The sequence below is a fragment of the Danaus plexippus genome, chromosome Z (genome assembly GCF_018135715.1).
Source record: "Danaus plexippus chromosome Z, MEX_DaPlex, whole genome shotgun sequence".
NCBI lineage: Eukaryota > Metazoa > Arthropoda > Insecta > Lepidoptera > Nymphalidae > Danaus > Danaus plexippus.
The window spans coordinates 9908785-9930954 of record NC_083559.1 but is presented as its reverse complement, the minus strand read 5'-3'; the positions used below and the strand labels follow the sequence as shown (position 1 = coordinate 9930954).

Sequence of the window (22170 nt, the reverse complement as noted above, 5' to 3'; positions counted from 1 at the left end):
CAAAATGCAATAAAATAAAATAAAAAATGTATTCATTTTTATTTTTACAAAATATATACAATAGATAATTCGATATCATTATGGCTCATCGAGAAAAATATAATAAAGATAATAATTAAAATAAAAATATAATAATTACAATATCCGATTCAACATCAAACCTATCAGGTTAAAGTCGTGCCGTATCCGTCCCGTTTTATTTAAAGTGGCACTACATGCGCCCGCGCCTCTTTCCGCCCGCCCAGTCGCCGTCCGCCCTTCATCACTCGCGCATCTTACTCGCAGGTGAGTCCATTATATCATAAGACAAATAATAAAAACAGGAACTGCATCATCTCATTAATGAGTAATAAGTTGGTGTACGTGTTTTTAAAATTATGTACCTATTATTTAGCATTGTTCAAGATAGTATTGTATTAGAAGATCGCGTGTAGTTTATAGTGCTGGCTACAAATTCTATGAAAGATATATTTCAACATTTATTTATGTGGGTAAACGTAAAATTTTCCTATGAATAATAATGTTAAGACTTTAAAATATATTATTGCTAATTTGTTTGCAAAACTTATTAATTTATATTATTCCATAAAGATAATTTACTAAATAATAATAATAACATTATGAATATATGTCAAAAATGCAATATTTTTGGTTTATGTGAATCACTTCAGAATATTATGATATAATAACGTGCAAATTTTTACAAAATAGTTTACTTTTTGTCTTTTAGTCATATTGTTTTTGCGGAAAAAATATTTTGATCATAGAAAACATATAAAACGTATCATTCATATATACATATGTATATTTATAACAAAAAATTTAGTAAAACAGTTATAAGGTACAGAATTTTATAAGTTATAATGTTAATTGTATTAATATTGTAAGAAATAAGAGACTCAACATACTTATAAAGTAAAAGACAATTAAGACAAACGTTATTTTATTACATATTTACAATTTACATTACTATATACAAAAATATGTTTTGAAAGTATTTGTATGTACACAATCCACACTAACTTGTTAAAAACCGAACTTCGTTCAGGCGAAGATAAAAATAGTATCTTCTTTTTATTTTGCTTTTAAATACCATCTGAGACGGCTGTATTACCAATTCAAAATTGTCACTCGTCTCAGAAATTTACTGAAACTTTATTAACTTTTGAGAGTTGATTTTTTTTAATAAATTAAATTTCTTATAGCGTTTCTTGGCATCTTGCAATTTAAAGCGGATATTGTAGATATTTAAATATAAAATATAAGTCAGTGGGATATGTGACGTGTGAGTGAATATGGTCCGCACTACAAAAGAATTATCATATCTGATTTATGTCGGCAGTTTCATGTTTCTATTTTGCAAATATATCGTCTGGCAGAAAATATCGGGTTCATCTATGTCAAGTTCGCTAGTAAATTTTTATTTCACACAACCTTTGGTTAATTTTCTTTTACGTTAATTGATACGATATTTTATTGAACTTGAGTGTATTCATAATTAATGCTATCATATTGAATTGAGTTATACAATGTCTTTTTTTTAATTTTAGACTTTGATAGTTCGTATGAGTGTTACTTGAGTAGGAGAAAAAAATATTTAGATTATGTTGTTCACGAAGTTTCCTTGCTATTAGAAAACTGTACCTACACTTAAAAATTTCTAAACCGACGCCTTACAAAGAAGGTCGAGTTTTCATTACGCGTTTAAATTTTATCTGTACATGTATTTTAGTTATCTATAAAAAAAAAGCATTATTTTTTTCCGGTGACAGCAATCAGTCAGTTTGTTTTAATCTATAAAATTATTGTGTGTGTCATCTTAAAAATTACAAAAAAGAAACTTCTGGATTAGTCAGTAATATCACTATAGTAATATATTGGTAACAAATTAAATAACTTTTATGTATATTATAAAAGTAATTTTAGGTATTATTGTATTGTTATTATTATCTGTATAAAAGTCAATTTATTAGTATCGTGACCTACATGTCGTTTCTATTAAAATCAGTACACTAGTAACCTTCAATACATCACAGAAACAGAAATTAACTAAAATTTTAATAGACTAGCGTCGTGACCGAGCCGTTGCTAAAAATACACGCGATATTTAAATGACTATTGAGAAGTCAAACAATTGTTTCACTAAATTGCTGAATTATACGTTTCCGCAAAGCTGAATCATCTGTATAGTACTTAATGCTCATAAAATAAAAGCTATAATGGAATGATAACTAGATGTTGTTAAATGGAAAACAAATGTGACTATTTATTTAGCTGCATCCAGAGTACATTTTGCTTAAATCTCAGAAACTACCGATTTTAGTGTTTACATATTTACGTTTTAGAGTGAACGTGGATGTAAAATGGAACTATGGTTGTTCCTTAAAATAGTTCGGGTGATAAAACCCAGTTGTAAAATCATGTACTGTTGCATAATAGTAGTAGTGAGTATATAAATGTTTACATGTGATTACGTTTTATTCATATTGCGATGACATAAATCACATTTCCCACGGCGATATGTATGTAACTATGAATTCTTGTTTGCATGCCCATTCCGTTTCACCCAATACCTATATCAGTGACTTGTGTCATATCAAAATATAAACTTTTGTTCCCATCAAGTAATAGCAAAAAAACACAAAGACAAATCAAAAGCTTTTTAAGGCCAGATTTATAAATTATACACATATGGAACACGGGTAGAACTTCTCACAAAAGTTGTGAAGTTGTGCCCATCACAACTTCTGTGATGCCATCAATATAGTTTATATTCTGATCTGCTCTAAGTTATGACTTCTGAGAAATACCGAATATTCTGGTGGATATCTAGTACATTCTATGTACAAGTCTCATTTTCAACAATCATAAATTAAGTCCATGTATAACGTTTACAAATTTAGTAATATAAATATAAATATAATTTAATTAATATAAATTATTTTATATTAATATATCTTCTGAATTATCGCTGTTTAATGGATGGTACAACTAATAAATGAATTAACTATAGCGGATATATACCAAGCATTTGTCAGGATATCCCATTGCAACGAACGCAGCTTTAGCTATTTTTATCTACGCCGCCGTACAAATGCATGACACACACGGGCGTATAAATGATCCAAAATTATAATTATAGTATAGAACATTGAGATCAAAATATACCTTTAAATAAAGAAAATGCACTTTCTGACATTTCTTTTCTCTAATATTGTAATAATGAAAAACAGAATACCCAAATTTTTTGACGAAGAGACTTTGTAGGAGTACTCATATGATAGCAAAATCGGAGTGAAAAAACAACAGATAATTTTTAAATATATTATATAAATCCATAGAATTATTGACTTCTTTCTTTATTTATTTTCGTCGATGGGAACCCGTAACGTCGGCCGCCGGAATAATTAAGATATTGTCTAGTACCCATCAGTCCCTCTGGCCTCCCGCAGTCACTAGCTACCCATAAAAGTCTCCACCCCCAAAGAACACAATTACTATATCTGTGTGGGTCCGGGTGTCTCCGCTGTCTCCAGATTTGCACTATGCATTCCACACGCTTAGAAGGAAAATTCTTGTCTTCAAAATCCTTCGATAGGATCTGGTCGAGAGCCTTATTGGTATATTTCCTGGTCTGATTGTCTGGTTTTCTGTTTTTCTCAGAGATCGTTATCTATCAGTTGGTGCTAGTTGCTGCTCCAAAAAGCCAATGGTTAACTCATCAATTCCCTATGAGTCATTTCAGCAATTGTGTTGTTTCCAGTATATGTATTGTTCACCGGAAAATGATTACCGGACACTAGCCACAACATATTCCCAGTTGTTTTGGTTGTAAAATGTTAGGTGAAATAGAAATAACATAAAATGTTAGGTTAGGTTTTTGGATCCGTAAAAACGCGTACAAGAAGTCTTATTATTGAACACCCATGGGTATAAAGCAATTATGTCAGACTTGAACACAAAAAATAAAGTAGTCAGAATCCTAATATTTAATGGTCAGTAGTGCCGGAATTTGACGATTGGAATGTTTCATCCTCCTTTTACCATCAGACCATCAGACACACTTCAAGTATCTATCGTTCATTGTAGACCTTCAAGCAAGAATGAATAGGCTATTAATGGAACATTGGTTTTACCACCTTCGGATTAATTTTCATCCACCATCAAGTCCATCATTATCCAGTTTGTATCAAAAATATCGTTAAGGATATTCAAGTACTATAAAAGTTATGGGAAGTATCTTATTTCCAACTTTAGAAGTAGGATCCTTCGTAAATTGTTTGAAGGAAACTCAATAGTATATTTATTTTTTTGTGTACACAAACACGCACACGTGTCACCTGTTCACACATATAAATATCGTAATAATTATTCCTGAGCGACGCAGGCGGCGATCATTTTTGTCAAGCTCTGAGCGCTTTTAGAATTGGTAGATCTTTCATTAGGTAACTATATGTTGCAAGCTGGAATAGGCCGCAAGCAATTTTTTAGGTTTTTTTCATCCTGTATGTAGTATTCGTTTGCTTAGATGTAGATAAAATTGCCAAAACGTTTACATCATAAAAACTTTTTATAATTAATCAATTTATTTATTTTTGAGCAACTTTAAAAACTGAAACTCACTCAATGTTACTTTTTACCTAAATAAAGTGAATACTACAGAAAGTATACAGAAAGTATACTTTACTTCTATTTTATGACTTATCTCAATTAGTAGTCAGTATATATGAATGAACCGAAGTGACCTTTCGAAACGACAACAGCCGGGATTCAAACCCAGAAACGACTACTTGGCAGATGGATACTAAGAAATGTGCCAACGGGGTCATCGGATACCCTTAAATATTAGTTTGTGTAACAAACAATATTTTCACCAAACGCGTGTTAGTCATGTGCTGGATTTTTTATTTAATTTTAAAACCAATTACTGATCCAATTTCCTAATTCGATGGAGTTATGTACTTAAGGCTTTGTTGTTTCTAGCCTGATGCTGCTTTAGGATGATAAATAACCATTTAGCCTTTATATTAAATGTAAAGTCAGATTTGTGGCGTTTGGGTTTAATTTAATCAATATTTAATTTGATAGCAGTAGAAGCAAAGTCCACTATCTACAGGGGAGGGTTGATAGTACTGTTAAAAGGCTACACAATAAATTCATCAGTTGTATGAGTTATTAACGAAACAATCCATTCTCATCAGTTTCATTAAGAAATATTAGTAAATGTATGTTGATTTACAACTATATATTCCTATGTTACCGTTAGTTAGATTATTTGATGGCGGTGATGTAGCGTTAATTTTAAAAATTATGTAATGGAATTCCAAAGCTACTAAAAAGTTATATTGATCATCCTCAGGCACTTAGGTTTGAACCTAATTCCTGAAAAAACATTAGAAGTATTAAAAAAATTTGATGTGAAAAGTAATATTATTAGATGTTGTAAAATTAACAATTACCACTTTTGTTTCATTTTGTATATGACAATAATGTGAAATATCCATAGAATTAAAATATTTAAAAAACTAATAGTTTACAAATCATTTTGTTTGTCAATATCATTTAATGCTACCAATTATGAATTTTGTTAATCCCTAACAAAGCTATTGTACTTCCTTACACAGGTATTCTTTACCAAATTTTAACTATAAATCTCTATTATCATGGGTTTAAGGTCCATAAAAAGTAGGGATAGCGTTATCGAATTCTAAGAAAATATCTGGCAGGACTATGTCTGCTGCGTCGACCTCATTACAAGCCAGGCACCGAACCCGAGTCTTTGACACTTAAACTGCTCAGAGTAGGCCATTTATTTTCGTGATGTACTTTCGATAAAATTAAATCTAACGCCTGCTATTGTAAATGTGAATTATGAACTTAAAAGCGGATGGTAAAATCATAAATATTAGATTTGAGAAATCAATTTTACCACATATGTTTTAAGTGTTTTAAATTTATGAAATATGTGTTTATCATATTAATAATTTCGCACACGTATTTTTGGCCAGTTTGTTATATTAACTAGTCGATAACAACAATTCTGTTACAGGCAGGTGTCTGCATATCTTCGTGAGTTTTACTGGTTACATTTTTTCACAACAACAGCTGTGAGGCAGTCAAACTGCATCCTCTCATTATAGTTGTGACCTTGACGTTAAATTCAAATAAAACAATCATATTTATATTCGAACGCGTCTTTCTAGATAAAGAGCTGTCTTAATTTTATAACATTCTGGCAAATTTATAAGCGAGGGTTCTAATATTGTAAGGCAAATCTAATAGGCAAGACGTCAACGATGTGTTGTTAGTTTGTAATAATTTACTTATATAAGTAGTAATAAAATTAGTCGTTTCTTAGGACTATATCGCCATAATTGAATATTATGACGATATAGTCCTAATAAAAAAACAATCAATTTGCAAAAGCTTGTGTCGATAACATATTAATTTTACAATTCAAGTCAATCCAACAAACAACAGTTAATAAATATACCAAAATATGGTCGGTAGAACTGAACTTTCCTACTTTTCAATAAGGCTTACCGTGAATCCCTTAAGTGTAACCTCTGGGCTGTTTTCTGCTTGCTTTACAACACGCTTTGTATAATACCACGTGGTTTATAGCCTATTCACAGTTTAGATGATTGTACATCGTGTATCAAATTGTTACAACCGTGGGATTTGTTTACACTTAAGTAAATCGTAAATAGGATTAATGATATGACTATAGATGACATAGAGTTAATACTTAACATTCCGTTGCCAATTGATCAGTTTAATATTATTTTTTCAGTAATCATACATTATCTAGTACTTTATGGTGTTCAATTTATATTAATAACAATATTTTTTACATTTTCCATTGGACGAAAGAAGATTTAATTATGAAGTTTACATTCCATTCCATTTCCGTTATAAGACATCGACAGTCAAAATTTATTTGTTTAAAATATATATATATATATATATTATAATTAAATGTATCCTAGATCTGTTAAAACCTATTAATTACGGCCATCCATCTCACGTCCATCGTCTATCGATATAGGTCAATACGGAAACATTGAAACTGAGTCTATTTTAAAACCGTCAGAAACGCCGTTTAATTAAAACAGATATGTTTTTAAACAAAAATAGCAACTCAACTTCGTTGAAATGGATACTGGTCTTTGAACTTTCCCGACCAAAATACATAATATGAATGAGTAGAAATAATATAATAGTATGCTTTAAATTTTAATAGTATCATTTAGGATTATCCCCAGATCTATGTCTAAATTATTACTTCATTCATATTACTCTTTTTTACTTTTGCAGGACAAACCGAGTTTCACTAGACATATGGAAGGATCTATATTGCATTAATAATGTCATTCAGAAATTATGTAAGTATGAGGCAGCTTGAATAATTATACAATTTTATATAAATTAAAAAATATAGTGGTTGTAAAGCATAAAGTTATTTTAAGCGAATTAAAACAAGATATTGGCAATACATTACTATTATAATAAATAAAATGCAAATGTTCTTCTTGATACGTAAAATAATTTGCTATAATATATCCTGAAACCTTTTCTAATCCCCATAAACAGTAGTATAACACTGTTAATAAATTCCATTCTTCAGCCCACTATTAATCAGTCTGCTGCAAGAACGAAGGGCTCAATAAAACCCCTTGTACGTTATCTCCAGCGCATTCCGCTCGCTATTTATAAAGCGGTGAAAGGAACAACTTTATGCTAGATAGTGTTGAATGAAGATTATGGATTTGAAAATATTACTCGAATATGACGGGCTGGCATGTACTTGACATGGAAATTTATAATCGTAGTAAATAAATATACTTGGGTATAGGGCATAAACTATTTCAAAACTATCTTTGAATCGCCAGCCTTATTTTATTTGGTCTTACTCTATTTCAGTACGAAACTTCATCATACGGCAGAAACCGAGATATAGGTAGAAATGCGAGCACTTCTACAGAGAGAGCGGCTACTGTTACAGCAAAGTACACAACAACTCCTTCCTATAAATCTTCAAGTATACCCATAGTAAATGACCGCTCTGCTCGAGAAGAAACTCCAATATCAGCAATCGCAAACCGGTATGCAAGCTACAGTAAAACAGCTACCGAAAAAGCTTCTCCCAAATATGAAAAAAAAGATTATTCACTCAAGCTTTCAGTACCTACAATTAATACAAATAAAAGCAGAGATGTCAGTCCGGTTTCCACAACATCAAAATACTGTCTTAGTAGAACTTCACGTCATTCTAGTCCTGATAGAAGAACCATAAAAACTTTTAAAGAAAAACGTCACGATAGTCCTGTTGAACGCGATAAAGACATTCCAAATAAGACTGATAAGACCTCGAATTATAGTGGTGTGTCAAATTACAAGCTCTATCCCCGTGCTTCATCTTATACAAGACCATCACCCCGTTCCGAAGTAAAGCCAGAAGTGAATGTTAATCGTTACGCAATTGGAAATCGTTTATCTACATCGAGTTATCTGAGGAGCCCCACTCCCATAAAACGTCCCTCTGTGTCGCCAGTTAACGTAATTGATATAAATAAAACTGAAAATCTTAAAACCTCATTGTCAAATGTTGTGGTCGAGGAAGATAGTCAGAAGGAGGTTGTTAATGATGAATGTTTATTAAATGGATCTGACTTAGTTATAGAGCCAAATGAAGGTATTGAAACTGTTACAGTTGTCACACGGCATACTTCCCCTACGCCACCAGGTTCGTCTACTTATGTGAGAATGAGAAGGGCAGATATGGCCAAAACAATAGAAAAAATAATTTCACGTCCAAAGAAAAGACCCCCGTTGGTAGATAAAGAAATGCAATCGGATAGGCTGGATGATCCAACTCGATCGAGTCGATTTGGTAGCACTAGTAGAACTAGTATGACAAATTGGACATATTACTCACCTAATGTTAATAGTTACACCGGTTACGCAGGAAGATATTCAACGCAGTATTCCAATCTACGAGAAAGTAATGCTAACTCTTATGATAGAAGTAGTCGAAGTAGAAGCAAGGAACCAATAGAAAACAAAATATTAGGCTCGCAAACTGAACATGAAAAAGTTAACGACGGAAAAACTTCTAGTGATGCAACAGAATTTGAGGAAAAGAATAATGAAAATAAGAATGAGGATACCTCTGAAATAATAATTAATGTTAACCTCACATTAAAACAGACACGAAGTTCTTCTGCTGTGTCCTCGTCAGAGTTAATATCTCCAGAAATCACAATAACTAATAGTCACCAGTTACCTCCCCAACCTCCTAAATCAGAAAATAGTAATAAACTTAAGAAAAGTAAGGTCCGAAAATCTAGTACAGACTCTTCTTCTGATTCATCATCTAAAAAGGTTGTTAAAAAAAGAACTAAATCAGCAAGTTCTACAGGTTCAGAACAAAGTACCGAAAAACTTCAAAAGTCGAAAGTTTCCAAGAATATAAACAATACAAAAACGTCTAGCGACTTACAAAAAGGTCCATTAAAATTAAAATATTCGAAATGTAGGGAGAATAATAGTCCAGAAACAAGTGTAACCCTATCGACTCAATCATCAATTAGTGAAGATGAAAATACATCTAAGTCCAACATAAAAGACAGTATTAGAAATTCAAAAGGGGAAATCTCATTATCACAGACTGAGCAAATGTTAAAACAACTACCACAAAATAAAAATGAAGGAACGGAAGACGCCAAATCCTTTTTGATTCGAGCTTTAGCACCGGTAACAAATCTTTTTAAATTGAGACATCAAGATAATACGGAATGTGGTCGCAAAGAGAATTCTGATGCAGACTTCAAAGAATCTGTTAATATAAAAAACGAAAATAGCAAATCAAAAAATAATACCAAAAACATTATTGTATCCAATGAAGATGAATTCGTCACGTTAAAAGGAATACGACATGTAGAATCAGGTGAGCGTTCAAGGTGGCTGGAATCAGATTTCGAAAATAAAAGTTGCAATGTGGAACAAGACCGAAATCAGGAAAATTATTCTGAAAACAAAATTTCGGACTCAAACAATTTTAAGAGAACTTTAAAATCAAATTGTTTTCCAGATGATGAGAAACCATGGTGGCTAGATAGCAGTGCTAATATTCCAGAGGGTATTGAGAGATTGACTCCTCCTAGAAAATCTTCTAGTGATAGCGATAAAAGTGAAAAATTTTATCATTTTAAAATTCGACAAATAGATTCCGGTGAGATAAAAGATTGGTGGTCTAATAGCGATCAAACTACTAGTAGTAATAAACAAGAACTACCAAATGGTATCAAATTAAGCAAATCTGGTTCCGATCAAAAAACCTTCCCAATAAAACGAATTCGACATGTTGAATCTGGTGAGAGACCTTGGTGGTTATCTAGCGAAAAGAATATTCCCGAAGGCATTGAAAAGTTGCCAACACCACCACCTCAAGAAGATAGTGATTCTTCAGATTCTGACGAAGTTCAAGTATACATACCGCCTAGTCAGATGCCTCCATTCCCTTTGCACATTCCCGATGACGAACCACTCGGTGCAAGGAGGAGCCCAGAAGGATTGGAAACTCCAAAAGAAAGTGAGGATTATCGACTCGGTAGAAGCTCAAGTCCTTATGAAAATAGTAGGATATTCCGAAGAGGTATTTCAAATATACCGTACCAGAAAGGCTCCGAGAAATACATATCACGTTATACGGATATTGACGACATATTGGGTACTTCGGGCCAGATTTACAGCCCATTCATGGATTCCATATTAGCGCGTAGAACCGGTCAGGTATCTTTTGACGATGACGAATGTCAAGAGATAGACCCTACCCAAGTGAGAATCCATGACAGCACCGCACAGATGCCCGTTATCAAGAAGCTACGTTGCAGGTATTTTATTTTCACATTAAATATATATTGTCTGAAAAAAAAAGTCTATACAAAACCATTTTATGTATTTTAGTATGATTAAAGTAACAATATATTTAAACATCTACAAATTTCGTTTCAGAAGTGAAATTATTGATTACCGAGTCGAAGATCAGGTGAGTCAAATAGAATATCTGTTCTGGTATAAGCAAACTGATAGATACGATCGGATGGGACCAGCCTATTCTTGGTCTTAATAAAAAATAATTACATATTAAATTACGAGTCAAGTAATGACTGTTTGTTCATTTTGATGTAAGTGTTTTCGTTTTATTAAAAAAGCGACAGTAGGTGACGTTTATAAATATTAACAAAAAATTCGTAAATAAAAAGGTAAAATACTTTTTCAATGGACTGCATATGATGAAGGCTTTTGAAAAACATATGAAATTACAGTTGTTAATGTGCAATAACAGGTTGTAGGATCACCTAATATTCTCACAGCGCCTTAAGGCTTCCGCGGCAGGGAGCACTGAACTAAAGAGAACACACTATCCTTGAATCGGTCCCCTATGGGAACTGCGCGTGCGACTGAGAAGGCACTATTGTTCGTTGCTAGCATTTCGAAACGGTGACGTCATAGCAATGAATATAAGGAATTTGGATATTTATAAGCTCCATTAAAACAACTTTTCGGCTTTAGTAAAACCATTTAAAAGGACGTCTTTTTATATGTACATAAATAATTAAAGTAAGCATATAAAATATAATATCGATCTCATAAAAGTTCTCCAAACTAAGAGTATCTGTATAGTAACAGACATATATATTTCTAGGAGATATATAAATACAATTCAGTATAAGTACAAGAAACAAGATTTACAACTCAAGTTACCGGTATACAAAACTCATCCTAAAAATTCGTTTACATACTTCAAACGTAGGAATTTTGTAGAAAATTTGTAAATGAATTATTGTATACCTAAGAAGTTGTCTAGCGCACGAATATTTTATTTACTTTTAAATTCACTTTTCATCTCCTTCCTCTAAACAATGTTATACAATGTCTCTTGATACTAAACCTGTCGAATGCGAAAGTGTTCTCTTAGTTTGATTAAAAACGAGACATCGGTCTTCTCAAATCGGCCTGGTTATAGCGACGTGAAAATTGTACCTGAGGCGAGTTGTCTTGCAACAGCCTCTTCAGTTACACCTAAGCCTTTGTTAACGCCGGTACCGTCAGCGCGGAAGTGCCTCGGGCTCGTTGAAAGTTTATAAAAATAATGCAGTGAATTAGTGATTTTAAGACTGTACTCTGATCTCAAAAGGTATTTTTAAGAAATGTTTGTTTTATTCTTAACGCATAATAAGTAACGATTACGCGAAGCCGGTTTTACGTTTTTTTTTTTTTTGTTATTTAAGATGGTCTTTTAGTGAATTATTTTGCCATTGTTTTGTGAGATACTAAAGTTACTATAAAATTAAAGCGAGTTGTTATAATGCACATTTTTTTATCTTTTTATCTTAGAAGCATTTAACTTTTTGCTTGCAACCTTAATATCAAACTACACTAGAGACTGGGTACGTTTTTACAGAGTACTTTAGCTTTTACTGAATGCTTATGGAAGCGTTTATTTTGTTTAAAATAATTAAACTAGTTCCTAACTTTGTTGTATCGCTTAAGTATTTCACCATAAAAAATCTGTCGGTACCACCCGTGTCACATCCGCATTAAATTTCGTACCGAGTTGTGTGGGTTTTTTTTTGTTTCCTTTGCGGATATCCTCCTAATTAGATAAAAGCACTATTGATATTGGCCAATTGAAGTTTTTAAATATTTTTTTTTTATTGGAGCGACACTTTATATATTACTAAGGCCGCCCTGTAATAATAATTTTTGAACTTATACTTACATATTTTTTCAGACAATATGCCTTTTTTTAAAAGCCTGTGTATGACACTTAACAATTACATATGGCAAATATTATAATTATAATTATAAGAAATAACAACGATGTATGTAAAATATTTTTCGTTATCAGTAACACGATCTTCCCAAAGCCTTAATGACGAGATGGCGGTCTTTTTACACGTTCGCAATAAACTCGGCTCATTCAGGTTGGCAACAAAGAAATGCGATTTGTTTATTATCCTTCACCATTATGTATATTCGTATTTTAAGTATGGGAAAACCATTATCGACAAACTAAAAAGTAAATTATGTTATTTTTTAAATAGTACAAACATAATAATGCGATTATGTATGTTATTTGTAACAAATCAATTTGTTTTCTCAAACATTACTTATTAAAAAATAAGTGCATTTAGAGGTCAGTTGCAAAATACGCAAAGATTTTATATTATTCTTATTTATACCGTATTAAAGCTTTTTAACCGGATAAAAGTAACTATTATTGATTTAGCTCTAAAATTTTCTTGCAGTAAAATAATTAATATTGACATTATTATTGAAAACAATATTTTGAGTCAAATAATGTAAAATTTGTACTGAGAGTAAGTACATGGAATGAGTAACAAATGTTTTTTAAAGAAATTTCAAAACATACACCTTTCTAATAATGCTTCTGAAAAATTTAATATAAATATTGTATTTTTAACTTAAAATTTTTTTTATTAATTAGATTTTGGTTAAAAATATAAATTATTTGTTTATTACGAACTTTTTGATCACTCTTATTAATTTTTGGAACCGATATAATCCTTGCATCTTAGATATTTATGGATTTAAATTTGGAAGATTGTATTTTAATACTTCGCGGAAAGACTAACCTAACCTAACTATATATTTTGTAAACATGATCACATAAAACATTTTAATAACAACACTCTTTATTTTGATTCTTATGAATCAGTTAGGAATTTATATAAAGGTTCCATTATACGTATAACATAAATACAGAAAGCGTTACCGTTTTAAAGATACATAAAAATATATTTTGTCTATAAGAAAACGTTTAAAAAAAAGTAATATTGAAAATAAAACAATATAAAAATGACTATTTATAAATTATTGGACTGTAACGATAACATATTTAACGTTGTAACTTTATACTGACAACTTTAATGTAAAAGTTGATGGTCCTTGACTATTTCCGTTCTTTATATATAACACAAAAGTGTTTCGCGAAACATTAAAAAAAAAAAGAATCAGAAACAGCATCTTTAGTCGCTCGCGACAATAACATATGACAGGTTTTAGAGAACCGGTTGCATAAATAACTCCACCAAACGTCTGGAACTATGGTCATCTTTATAACCTAGTTGTGAAATGTTTATAAACGGCCTAGTCTTTATAGAGGCTTCGATATATATCCTCAACACAACCATCTCTATATGAAGATACATTGTAACCAAATGACATTGTTATAAAAAATAAATATAATTAAACCGCGTCAAACTGGTTTGTCATTGCCGTTGGCTGTTAAAAAGAAATCGATCAGCTAAGAGACGACGCCATGTTTGTTTAAATTGAGAACAGATAATTTAAAAAAGTAACGTATCCGCAAAATGAACATGTTGTCAGCCTCGCAATTACCACAACGCGTAAGTTTTTTTAATGAATTAATTGAACAAAGAAATAGAAAGCTTCTTAATCAGTGGTTTCACGGGATGGAAAGCACCGAGGATTCAGTTATAAATATATGTGCATTGCAACGTTACTGTCAACGGGCTCTCAAGCATGATTTAATAGTTCATAAATATTTACTTTTATTAACTACTATCAGATATATTACATATCGTATAAAAGCGATACTTTCATATATTTAAACCCAATTACAGTCTACACAAGATACAGGTGCAGTAGTTTTTGTTACAATGTCAAATTACTCAATGTATTTTTAGTAATAATAATATGGACAAATTATGATAAAAAAGCGACAAACCTGGATCTTAACTGATAATTTCAAATAAAATCAAGCACCTAAGTACTCATTTGGAAGAATTGGATTATCAATAATTGCACCGGCTCTTGAAAAATCATTATTGGTCTCTTACGCATGTCTTGATGCATTATACATCCTATAAATCACTTTTTTCAACAATCAATTATATTCGTTTTATAAAATATATGGATTTAGTGAGTCAGGGTTCCAAAATGTTTCAAATAATATTTCAAATTATATACAGACTCGTGACAAAATTATTTCCAAATTAAAGGCAATTATTCAATTGTCAATTATAATTAATTTGCTGTCCAAAACTATAATTCTAGGAGTGGGCTTATCTCGATGACTAAGAATAAAGGTATTATGGAAACGGCTAGACCAAAAAAATTGATTTAAATATTAAGGTTCTATCAGTAATTTTATGAACATCGTTCGTGATCAATTCGTAACGAACGAATGTGGAGTGGCCGAGCCGTTGACCCCGCGTCGCCCGCAACCACGGAACTCTCAAAACATATTTTACTTATATCGAATGGCACTCATACATTGGACTTTCTTGTTTATTAACGGGCTATAAATTATCTGAAGCCTTACTCGGTATTACTTACCTTTTAACTACGTGAAATGTGCACACATCAGAAACCCTTTAAGCTCCTGTCAAGCATTTTATTTATTTATTGGCACACTATTAAATTTTAGATCATTAAAGTCTTAAAAGAATACTTTGTTTCGTATAATACAAATTATGTAAAATAACTGTAATACCCAATCCTGCTGTGTCACGAGAAATGTGGGACCTACTAATGTAAATGATGATGATATGTCTGTTTGAAATCTATAAAGTCGCTTGAAGAATATAAAAATTTATCATTATAATCTAATATTAATTTTTTACCCCTTTTTTTCTTATATAAGTTTCTACTAATGATGTAAACTATGTTCGATTGAACATTAATGGCACATAACTTATATACGAATACGATTTTTTTTTATTTGTCTGATACCGAGATGTTTTCAGAGTTAAATTCATTAAATGATTAAATCAAAAACGTGACCTTTAAAACCTATTTAAATGTTATTACGAATTCTCGAAATATATAAGGAGTTTTATTTATAATATAAATGACCTATCGCTTCAATGCAACAATAATAAATCCATTCAGAACTCAATAATTGAAATTAAAATTAAAAACAATTTAGATTCAATGTGAAATATTATACAAATGGCTACATACTTCACGGTCGGATGCGACTTGTAACGATGTTCCTAAGACCTACTTCGAGGAGCTTGGCTGTTATTGATGACCCGCGGCGTATTAACATTTTGACACAGTTCAAACTAATACTCATTGATGCTTAAAGACTAGCCATTCCATCAAAGCCATTTAGTTATCTAACTATATATTTAGAAAGCAAATTATAATATCTTGTATTACAGACAAGTTCTACAGGGAGTGATAAACAACACCTTTTATCGCTGTGTCATCTGTATCTGAGCCATATTCAAAATTCGTCCTTTACTTACGCTGGGGTAAAGAGCCGGTGACATACCTACAGACGTGGGAAAGTAATGTGAGGGAATGTGTGGGCGCCTTGTTAATGTATTCACTGAATGTTACACAATAGGTCTAGCCTCTTTTGAATGAACGTAATAGTTAAAATCAGTCGTATTTGCTGTGATTATTAAGTTTTTCGTCACTAACGCTCAAATTAGATAGTTCTATTTAAGTTTCTTTCCTCACCACAAAACCAAATAAGACGGTCCATAACAAATGTCGTGCATGAGAAATAACGAATTTGTTAAATTAAATTTTCAAACGGAGAAAACATCAAATAAGGTATATTTTTGTATAACGATCGTAATGGCCTATTTCTTAAACAATAGATGGTCACGGGAAGCGATCACGCTCACGGGGTTCGGATGCCCTTAAAGGGTCCAAGCACGTGACTCATAGCCTGATCAAACCTGCTGTTACAGAACTCCTGACTCGAAAATATGTCTTTAAATTATTTCGTTCCGCTGAACAAATTTAAACTAGAGTTGTAATCATCAAACGCAATGAAAAATTTGATGCAATATAAAGGATCATAGTCTAATCGGCGCTCAATATTTTTGAAAATAATGAGGGCGTAACCAAGCAGTAATAAATCATAACGTAATTAAGTACACTATCTCGACAGCGAATTCCGTAATTAAAGGCAAAAACATTATGAGGTTGCATCATTTTATAATTACATATGATATTCGTATAGATAAATTTACGCTGCCTTGGCATAGAGTAATCGCTTACGAAAAAATTTAAAATATTATTTTGGTACCTTGAAATATAAATATAACAAGTCGAAATGTCAAACGTAAATAAATGTAACAAAATAAACAAGAATAATATTGTCCTCTTGTTTCCGGTTCAGATTAATATTAAAAATTATATTTAGAGCGTAACTATAATATTTTAAGATAAGTTTACCTTTAATACGGAAGAAAACTTTTCAGAATTGTCATATATTGAAGTAAATTCAAAATCGAAGTTAAAAATAGTACTTTTTTGTACTAAAAAAGTTGTAAAACGGGTAATTGTCATTGTCAAGTGACTTTTGACTATGATTATAATTCACTAAGGAAGTGACGGTCCTCTATGAAACTTTACACCTTCATCACAGTGCAACATTTACTTTGAAATTAACGTCTGACTGTAATTGGTCGATAATTCGTCATTGGCTATATCAAGGATATTTGTTTATTAACAGCTTTTTTAACACATACAATTTTTGTGCCCGATTATTGAAATATGATATGATATTTTTCAAGAATACTGGAAACAATATGCTATCGAATGCCTGATTGATGAGACAAGTTTAAATTAAATATCATTTGAAATAGAATTTTAATAGTTTTATATAATAAAATTTAGTTGCCATGTTACAATCAGGTCTGAAGTAACATCTATTTTGGTTCGTTCTGACGTTTTCAAGAATAAATACTCCAAACATGATTACTTCATAATAATTTCAAAAGTAATCGCCAGCCTTTAAACATCTGGCCTTGGGGGGATTTCATAATGCAGTTTCTTATTTTCCTGGCGATTATAATAGAGATAAGCGAAGAATAGATAAGAATATTTACCATCCGGCCAGAAAAATATAGGGATGCAAAAAAAATTTTAGTTTCATAGTTTATAATGTCTGTCTGGAGTTATTTTGTGAATAAGATTTTTGATTTTAGAATTTTTTTATTTTACCATAGCGGCACTGGGCACTGCATCCAGGCAATGTTATTGTGGAATTTCATATTTTTATTTATTTTAAAACATTTCACTCTTAACAAAAAAAAAACGGTTGAACAGAATTTTTCTGTGATAACTAACTTTTATTTATACCCATTCTATTTAAATTTTACTGTTTTTAATCTTTAATAATAATAATAAAACAGGATCAGAAAAATATTTCCAAACATAGGTGATATTCTTTTGTCACTGTTTTGCTAAGACCAAGGTTGTTTTTCTTAAGGATTTTGAATAGTTATTTCTTATCCGCAGTCGATAAACTATAATAAGGAACCATATATTTTTTAAAAACCTATATATTCTCTTACAAAATTTACCCTATAATTTTGCTATATCGCTTATAATAACGTAACTAACAAAGAAAACAACGTCTTCTGAATTTCCCACAGCTTTGTTAACACTACTTATGTTAGAGGTCATGTAAAAGATGTCACAAACGGGTTCCACTAATAAAAAATAATAACGCATTAACCGTTTTGTCACATATTACAGGAATGATAAAAGACAAAGTGAGTTACTTAACAACATACTTCAGTTGTAGTAAGTTCTTGATAAAGTACTACATTCATTAAAAGATGAAGCATATATAATTGAAAAGATCATCTTGAATAAAATAAGAAATTTGTCATTCCCTAGAAACGAAACAGAATTGAATGCTAAAGTAATAATTAAACAGGGAAAAAACGCTATCAATACAAGAAAACATGAATCAGTTCTCGTGTTTGATGTAACAAATGAAATAAACGATACTACAGTCTACATATATTAAATCGAAATCTAACAAAATTTTTAATATAATGTTGTACATACACAATTAACACCGTGTGTGTGTGTACTTGATATTATGCTGCTTCTACATCTAGATTATGAATTGGGTCACAATACACTAGTTAAAAATTAAACAACTTAATCACATTAGATTGTGACGAAATTTCGTCACTGATAATAGCTGATGACACCTGACTCACGTCAAGTTTTACACGTTTCTAATAGATTTATAAATATTCCTTACGATGTTAGATATTCCGTACAGCTAGCACATCTAATTGCCAAGTCGGTTAAGCTTTCTTGTTAATCTTTAAATAATGTTTTATTTATTGATGACGCCTTGGTGGTGCGGACTCAAAATAATTTTATAATCTTATAATATGTCAAACGTTGTGCAATGTTAGCTTGAGTTGATGATCCACTGGCGGAAGTCGATCGAACGTGAACGCACGTCGCGAACTGTCGAAAGTCTGAGCCGCCACATACATACTAATGGATGATGATATTATTGAAATAATCACGTATGTCATAAACAATAAAATCTTCTATATACCAAATAAACCCTTAGTGTTGCTTCAACTTTAAAAACTTAGTATATAGCGTGCAAAATAAAGTATTAACAAATATAAGCGCAAAGTGTCCATAATGTTTAACAATATCCTACTAATACTTAATTATATCAATGCAAGGGATTATTTGATAAAAACACATTCTCTAAGCGTTACACAAAGAGCTGTTATTACAGTCGCGACTCTCTGTTATGTAAATCAAACCTTCTATTGTCATTTATAATCATTTGGAGCATCAATTATTCTAAAATAATCGCAGATTTCCTAAACAAATCCTTATATATTATATAGTGCCATAATAAAATAAACACTTGAATCTTTGTTCAAAATACTTAGTATCCTGGAAATTGCCTTAAAAGTACACATTTCTATAGTGTCCAGTTAACAAAAATATCATATATGTATCTCCATTAAATCATGATGTTTGGTCCTCAAAGTCAACGGAATTCTGTTATGAGGTACCTTTAAAAATGAAAAAAAAAATCGGTCAGAAAGTCTGTACTATGCTGTCGATAAAACTGTTTTAAATTGTTGTTCATTTTCCATGCTTGAAAGTTAAATATGTTTCAAACAGTTCGTACCTTAATGGTGTTTTAAATAGATATCAAAAAAGACTGTCTCTTTAATTCTTATTTCTATTGTTTGTTTTAAGAACATTCTTTGCTAATGTCTCTGTTTCATCATGATAAGTTTTATAAAAGACATCAATTTTAAACTCTTTGTTTTTTAAGAACTATTACTCATTACACCATGTTTATTTTTAATTCGTACATCTATTACATTCCACAACATTCTAGACTGATATACGAACATTATACCTAATAGGTATTAGCTGTATGTAGACAATGGGTTAGTTTTTATCGATACGTTGCGCAATCGCCTACCTATGTCAGCCTCCAAGCAGATGATCTTTAAATTAAACACAAGAAATATACATTTAATTTTAGTATCGCCATGTACTTACATAGACAAACGAATACACAAGTAACAAAAGTCCCAACGCATACCAGAATAAATAATGCAAATTCGAAACGGTCACACACTTTAATGATTTATCTTTGAAGTGCTTGATGTGCATACTGTTCGTTTGAATGCTACGGTACTTTCACTACACGCTATTATATTTTTAAAGGAATCTTTGTTTTAGCTTATTATGAAATCGTCATATATTTCTCGGACGTTAACTATTTGGTTATAAACATTTGTACATATAATATCTATAGTTTTTATATTACGAAAAATACTGTAGAAATTACTTACGTAAATAAAAATTTCACCTGTTAAGATATTAAATCATATAAGTACTATCTTCACTGTATTGTTTCTATTAGGAAGTATTCAGTCTCTTCTTAAGTGCAACGATGCATAAACAATTCTAGCATAGATACATAAAATTTATGAATTGTAACGAAACATTTATTTCTGCAGTTGAAAATTTTTATATATCTATGTTAAAAAAGCCTTAATAATATTTATTCTCACTTAAATTTATAAAGAATTTATTATTATATATAACTTAAATTATTAATTTATATTTAGATGCCCGAGATATAAAAATCTAACATGCAGGATATATAAAGAATTTAATAATTGAAATATCTATTTGAAGACATTTAAATGTGATCGCTTTGTTATTTACACGTTTACAAAAACCAATTATAAATTAACATTAACCAGAAACTATGAATTATGATAGCGATATAATATGAAAAATATTCATAGTAGATAAAACAACAAAACATTTAATTCATTGTTTGGTCTGAATCGTATTCAGGACCTGTGACTACGGAGACACGTGGCGCCTAGCTTGAGGCACCCGATGGTTTTAGTCGTTGTTTAAGCGATCTGCACAAAATAATAGTTATAATGAAATAATAATGCTGAAGAGCTTGTTATTTTGTTTAAACTCCTTTACATTACAAACAGCTAGTTATTTTTAAATAAAATAAAGATACACAAAAACAGCCAGCACTACAGTGACTAGTGTTAATAAATATTCCTTATAACTTGTGGCATTTTTGGATACGTTTAAAGTTTACACGACAGTTTTATAAATAAATATTAATTTATATCAAGCTACAATTTTTAATTAATATTTTGATTGAATAACTATTAATTAAATAATCTATTGAATAAAAATTTAAAACATCAGGTCTATGGAAGTATCGTTAGTTACAACTTATAGGCCATAGCATCGTGAAGTCCGGACACGACCGCGTCCGTATAATCGCCTATCACGACTGCTTCTCCTGAACCACCATGAACTTGAACTCACTGGAACAAGTTTAACAAACTTGCTTTAATCTATCAATGTAAAAGAAATGTCCTAAAACTATGTTACGTCAAGATTTAAGACTATTTAAGATTTAAGACCTGTTCAAATCACCTTTTCCAGTAACAAATTTTCATACGATTTCATACATTTTATGAACTTAATATATATATATTCTGTTTGCTTTTGACTTTTTATTACTTACACTCATTAATTTGATCCGTGAATCGAACGCTGTAACAAGCGATGCCGATTAGCGCATTCGTAATATGAGTATTATGAGAAAATTCCCTTTTAATGTACATCATGTACCTATTTAACCAAATCTATGCCTTATCACATGGACTTGAGGTTTATAATTCTATGCTAGTAAAGAAAAATATGCATTTGTAATAAAATAGAAATACGTAAATAATAATGTATGAAGTTTACAATAAACCGTAAATAAAGGGTTTTCCATTAAGGGCGCTTGATCTTTGAAATGCAAAAAAAATA

At 30.9% G+C, this 22170-nt stretch overlaps 1 protein-coding gene across 2 annotated transcripts in view; it reads left to right on the top strand.

Annotated features, from left to right (window-relative positions):
- The first annotated feature begins 208 nt into the window (after positions 1-208).
- Positions 209-22170, top strand: part of LOC116777095 (FH1/FH2 domain-containing protein 3) — a 42870-nt gene continuing 20908 nt past the window's right edge. Inside the window, exons 1-5 of one of the 2 annotated variants that reach the window (XM_061526016.1) lie at positions 209-285; positions 7318-7385; positions 7924-9949; positions 10094-10895; positions 11017-11050. In XM_061526016.1, the coding sequence (XP_061382000.1) occupies positions 7368-7385; positions 7924-9949; positions 10094-10895; positions 11017-11050 (2880 nt within the window). In that variant the 5' untranslated portion in view covers positions 209-285; positions 7318-7367. Of the gene's footprint in view, positions 286-7317; positions 7386-7923; positions 10896-11016; positions 11051-22170 lie in introns of both variants that reach the window. The other variant, XM_032670451.2, reaches the window with a different exon arrangement.